Raw genomic sequence first — 6,000 nt, 5'->3', positions numbered from 1 at the left:
TTTCCTGTTATGAAAATTTCAGGCTTGAAACAATATGAATTATGTCATAAAACCCTGGTTAGTATGATTTGTTTCAAAATTATCAATGATGAAACCAAAGTTTGTTCAGGTTTTTTAAAGGATTTATTTTGTTCACAGACTATAAAAATACAGTGTGTGATGAGGTGGGCAAGAGAGGGAATATTTGTTTTCTTCTGCAGAATTTATTTTTGTAGTGATATATGATCCCCTGCACCACCCTCTCACCCCCATACATTGCAGAGAATAATCGTTGATTATTCTCTCCCATAGTAATAGACAGACTGTAACTGAGCAGGACCCTATGGGGCCTCCCCAGGACAGACACCTCCCCCATATCCTCTGCTGTGGCTCCTCTCTGAAGTATAGATACATAGATAATAGTATCTGATGCATTCTTCCTGAGTTGTTTTAGAGATGCTAAAATTACCACCAAATGGAAGAAATTAACTACTTGATGATCATGAGCCCCCAGACCTACAGGCTCCTAAGAACTGATAATGTTAACCGCCCTGTTACGGCAACACCAACCAATCAGAGAAGTGTGCAGGAGCTTGACCACCGTCACCTGGCTTTTAAAAAAATGCTTTGCTGAAAACCTTTGGGGAGTTGGGGGTGTTTTGAGCACGGACCACGCGTTCTCCTTGCTTGGTCCTGCAGTAAACCTTTCTCTGTTCCAGACTCCGACGTTTTGGTTGGTTTGGCCTCACTGTTCGTCCAGCTCACGAACTTGCGTTTTGTAACAATTCTGAATTTTTTATTACCTTAAACCCTTCAATACAAATATACGTTCATTGTTCAATTTAATCTTCAAAATACTTCGACATTTGTTTTTTCCACTGTATTTGATGACTTTTTAAATTGGGAAGACATGGTAATATATGTGTCCGTGTTTTAATTACGTGAGTAAGCAAAGTGGAACGCCAGCTGTTTGTGATAACAGTAAAGTGAGCTGGCCCGTTTTTTACATGAATAAAATAAATTTCGGCTTAAAAAATGAAAAAACAGTAAGCGCACAACAGGACGCCCCTCTCAGCTGCGGGGCTTGGAGAACGTTCAGCCAACCGTTGGCAGCTTGGCCGCCTCCTGCGAGGCGGGAGCAGAAGGCCATCGAGCCGCGGTCCTCCCGCAGTCCTAGAGCGACGCTAAAGTGAACCGCGGAGCGAGAGTCGGAGATCAGCAAAGAGCTAAGACGGAGCTTGACAGCGTTTGGCCCTTCCTGCCGGTCGTTGGAGCGGTGAGTGGTGACTGTGCCCCAGCTTGGGGAGGAACTGCAGCCCGTGGGCTGGGGATTAACTGATTCCCTGAGGGTGGAAGTGCAGGGAAGCCTTACCCGACAGAGAGGCCGTGTGGACTTGGGGCGGGGGCGGGCGAGAGGTGTCAATCCTGGGCCCTAGGAGGGGAATGATGCTGTGGATCTAGTTATTGGGGCACAACCTTCTGCTGCATATTTTTCATCCACTGAGCTCAATTTTAAATACCTATTAAAGGTAAACCTTGGTAACATTTGAGCAGAAACCTGAGGGAGGTTAAAAGATCTGTGTGGCCTTTGGGGGTACGAATTTTCTAAGCAGGGGGGAACAGCAAGTGCAAAGGCCCTAAAGCGGGAGCTTGCTTAACATGTTCGAGGAATAGCAGGGAGACCAGCGTGGTTGGAGCGCAGTGAACATGGGGGAAGTGTGTAGAAGATGATATCAGAAAGATTGGGGGGTGGGAGGAGGCCTGTAGAAAAAGTGGGCATTGTATTGTGTAAGAATTTGGTCATTTCTTCGCGTGAAGAGTTGTCGGAAAATTTTAAGCAAAGGAAAAACAGCTGACATGTTATAAAGCATCGACAGCTGGGAACTCATGATGAGAACAGACTGTAGGAAGGCAGGAAAAAAGCCGGTCCCAGTTTGAAGGCTGTCAGGCAGGGAGAATTCTCTCTTACTTGGGGAAAGTCAGCCTTTTTTTTTTTTTTTTTTCTATTCTGGCCTTCAGCTGATTGGATGAAGCCCACTCACATTAATGAGAGCGATCTGCTTTACTCAGTCGACTGATTTAAATGTTAATCTCATCCAAAAACGCCTTTACAGAAACACGAGAGTAATGTTTGGCCAAATATCTGGGTACTCGGTGGCCCAGTCAGGTTGTCACATAAAATTAACCATTTTTATTTTCTGTCTAAGAATCATTACTTTCGCAGACTTTTTTTTTCAGTTTCATTAAGAGTTCCATTGCCCCTTGAACAATGCCGGGGTTAAAGGCTCCTACCCCCAGTGCAGTTGAAAATCTGAGTATAACTTTACAGTCAGTCCTCTGTATTCACAAGGCCGCATCGCAGATTCAGCCAACTGCAGATTCAGCCAACTGCAGATTCAGCCTATTTATTGGAAAAAAAAAAATCCATGTATCAGTATAAGTGGACCTGCGCAGTTCAAACTTGTGTTGTTCAAGGGTCAACTGCAGCAGGATTGGCTTTTTGAATTATAAGTCCATTTTTGACAGAAAAATATCAGCTGGGAGTGCTACTCTAATACACATCCAGGAATATATAACAGCTGGGTGATATTTTTCAGCTAGCTGTTATATATTTGGAATTTGGAACCTAACTGGCCGCAGCCACTAACTGAGCCTCACGCGTATTGGTTCAGAAGTGTGTGCCAGCAATTGGCAGACACTAGTCACTGATTTCTAGAGTCACTCCAGAGTTGTCAAAATCAAGAATGCTCACTCTACACATACCAAGAGCCTGTTTCAGAGGACGATGGTGGAATTCTCTGAGTTCAGTTTTGACATGTTGGCTTTGAAAGGCTTTTGTAAGGTATCCAGAAACCAGATAGCCAGAAGGAAATATAGATCTGGCACTCCTGAGGTATCTGGGCTGAAAAATAAAGAAGTCATCAGCATAAAGATAGTAATTGAACTCACAGACATACCTGTCCTCTACATTACCCCCTCCTATCTTATGTCCTATTTCTCTCCTTCCTTTCAATGTCCTATTTTTTGAAAGTAATTTTTGCTTACTCTTGCCATTTTCTCATTCTCCTGTGGCAAGGTGACTGTCCTCCCTATCCCATGACCAGAATTGCCTTCACAGAGGTCACAATGACCTCTTTGTTTTTTAATTAAGTGCATATGTCAGTTCGTAGGTGAACGCACCTTCCTATAACATTTCACTCTCGAACACTGCCTCTTTATAATTCCAGTTATAAATCAGTCAGTTGCTATTCTTTTTCTGGGGGTGGGGGGATGTTCCAGTGCGGACCAGAAAACCTGTTAAACAAATTCTAAAAGAGCTGTACCACTATTTAGTTACTATTCTTTACAATTATTATCTCATTTACCTCAAAACATCTCTGTGAATTAGATATTACCTTCATTTTACAAATGAGTAAACAAACAGTGTAAGTGACAGAGCTAGACTAGAACCCAGGCCTGTCTGAGGCCCAGGCTCTTTCCATCACTCCACACTTACAGAAACAGATCCCCTTGGCCTTCTAGATACTACTATCCTTGTTTTCCTACCTCTGCAGTTGTTCCTTCTTACTTCTCTTCCTTACATGTAGGTGTTTCCCAGGGTTCCAGCCCACTTAGCCTTTTCCCAGCCGTAACTAACAACTACCCTGAACATGTGAGGTTTTCCAACAGTTCTGTGCTCAGACTTTTCTGTCTGAAAAACCCTTTCCCGATTTTCTTGCCTAACTTTCACTTGTCTTGTAAGAGTCAGAAGGACTCACTTCCAGAAAACGTTTTCTTTCTTTTTTTTTTTTTTTTGCTATTTAATTGCTTTATTAGCTTTACATTTGCCCATGCAAATGGGTGAAACTCTACTGTTGACAGAAACTTAGATTGGGTGCCCAGGCAACCTCCAGTGAGAAGCTGGTAACACAGAACCCACCTGACACATGGAAATTACATAAGGTTCACAGCAAACGGATCAGTAAAGGCATATCAGGAAAATGTAAGGAAAAGGAGAATGAAAATGGGAATCACAGTATTAATCTCGTGGAAAATGGCAGGAGTCAAGGCATAAGGCAAAATTCATCATGATGGTCATGGTGATTAGAGAGCTCCCCCATAAGGATACGCAGACAGTTCCTCAACTGCAGCTCCCTAAGTTTTCTCCTGATTTCTCTCATCTCCTCCATGAACATTTCCATATCATCTCCATCTCCACCCATCCCATCGTTGACCTGCCTCTTGGGTATGGCCCATGGGAAATTAGGGGCAAGTCGGCGAGCCTGTCCCTGTCTATTATTTCCTGCTGGCTGGTGGCCTTCGTCCCCTCCCAAAGGGCGGTCTTGCTCTGCATTCTGCACAGGCTGCTCCACTTCTCTGTTTTCCTGGACCTATCCTCGCTGCCTCCTGCTCTTGATTCTTGCCACGAGTGCGCCTCCTAGACGCTTAGTCCCGCAGACCTGCAAGGGGCCGGGGTGGGGGCAGGGGGCTTCAGAAAGCCTTTTCTGACCTGCTAATTCACTTGAGATTTCTTACGGAGCAGAGAGCTGTAAAGGCCAAGGAGTTCTTTTATCTCTGTGTCTCAGCAACTAAGAGTCTGGCACATTGTAGACAATCTGTAAATGAGATGAGTTATGAATATCCATATATTCTTTTAGTTAATTCTGAAACTGGCTTTAATTAATGAACCTACAAGCAGTTTTACTCATTTTGTGTCTTTTTTCCCCCTCAACATTTGGAGAATTTTCAAATCTACCGAAAATTTGAAAGAGTGGTACAATTAATACAATATACCCCTCATATAGCAGCAGCTGTGAACTTCCTGCTACATTTGTGTTCTCTGTCTCTCTCCACACACCGCCCCCCATAATCCCCCCTCCCCAAAACATTTGAAAATAAGTTTTAGTACCATCTCCTGAGAATAAGGATATTCTCTTACGTGACCACCTGAGAAAACTCTTAAGATCTACACACTTTTTCTGTAAAGGGCCAGATAGTAAATGTTTTGAGCTTTGCAGGTGATACGATCTCTATGGCAACTACAGTTGACCCTTGAACAGAAGGGTTTGAACTGCATGGGTCCACTTATGTGCGGATTTTTTCAATAAATATATCAATAGTATCAATACCTGTGTTTTCATTTTACAGATCTTTAAGTGTGGGGAAAAGTTTGTGTTTGATTAGAGATCACAATATGTGGAGTCAAAAGAACTAGAGTTTGAATCCTGATCCTATCCAAGCTGTTTCAGCTTCCTACCCTTGGTCATCTACCAGTTCCTTTGTGTTTGAGGCAGAAATAGTAAGTAGTATACGGATTTTTGACTACACAGGGGTCACTGCGCCATTGTTCAAGTACTCAGTCCTGCAGTGTATTGTGAAAGCAGATGTAAACACTATCTAAACAAATGGGTTTGGCTGTATTCCAGTAAAGTTTTATGTACAAAAACAGCCTTTGGGCCCTATTTGGTCTGCTGGGCCATAGTTTGCATATATATATATATATTATTCATATTCAGGTTTCTGAATTCTTCAAAACATATTTGTATCTTTTTTTTAACTTAAGAGCAAATTTCACACATTGCATTTTGCTGTATCTCTTTAATCTAGAAAAATACCTTCCCCACACCTTCTTTTTATTTTCACGATATTGATTGTTTGGAAGAGTACATGCCTATTGTAGAGAAGCTGCATTCTGGACATTCTGGATTTATCTGAAAGTTTCCTCATTGTTAGATTCATGTTAAACACTTTTAGTAAAAATGCTACCTAAGTGATAAGGCACAAGCTCAGTTGTCTTGCTGTTGGTGTTACTAGGTTTCATTTGATTAAGTTTGTGACTGCCAGATAGCTCCATTCTTCCCCTTGTAATTCATAAGCAATCAGTGTGGTGATTCTCTGAGACTATAAGCTTGTCCTTTCCCCCTACTCCTTTCACCCAATGATTTCACCCATTTGTGGTCCTTGATTGAAACAGTTATTTCCTCAAGGGCTACAAAATGGTGATTTTTTCAAATCTGTTATTCCTGCTGTGTTAGCTGGTAG

The 6,000-nt window shown here is 42.4% G+C and overlaps 2 protein-coding genes and 1 non-coding gene across 4 annotated transcripts in view; 1 reads left to right on the top strand and 2 right to left on the bottom strand.

The window, feature by feature from the left end:
* The first annotated feature begins 1,138 nt into the window (after window positions 1-1,138).
* ZSCAN26 (zinc finger and SCAN domain containing 26) overlaps window positions 1,139-6,000 on the top strand; it is a 14,135-nt gene continuing 9,273 nt past the window's right edge. For both annotated transcript variants that reach the window (XR_009543030.1, XM_060163457.1), the window contains exon 1: window positions 1,139-1,255. The gene's annotated coding sequence lies outside the window, so the exon portion shown is untranslated. The remainder of the gene's footprint in view (window positions 1,256-6,000) is intronic.
* LOC132527933 (protein BEX3-like) lies at window positions 2,907-5,099 on the bottom strand. Its single transcript, XM_060163938.1, has 2 exons — window positions 5,088-5,099; window positions 2,907-4,349 (listed from the first exon to the last, which is right to left on the bottom strand). Exons 1-2 carry the CDS (start codon window positions 5,097-5,099, stop codon window positions 4,023-4,025), a joined length of 339 nt encoding a protein of 112 aa, XP_060019921.1. The 3' UTR covers window positions 2,907-4,022.
* Window positions 3,246-3,307, bottom strand: LOC132528287 (U7 small nuclear RNA). The gene has a single exon (XR_009543170.1). It is a non-coding gene; the product is annotated as a U7 small nuclear RNA (small nuclear RNA).

The sequence above is a fragment of the Lagenorhynchus albirostris genome, chromosome 10 (assembly GCF_949774975.1).
Source record: "Lagenorhynchus albirostris chromosome 10, mLagAlb1.1, whole genome shotgun sequence".
Classification (NCBI taxonomy): domain Eukaryota; kingdom Metazoa; phylum Chordata; class Mammalia; order Artiodactyla; family Delphinidae; genus Lagenorhynchus; species Lagenorhynchus albirostris.
Note: the sequence above shows the minus strand (reverse complement) of the source record. Positions and strands in the feature narration are given on the sequence as shown.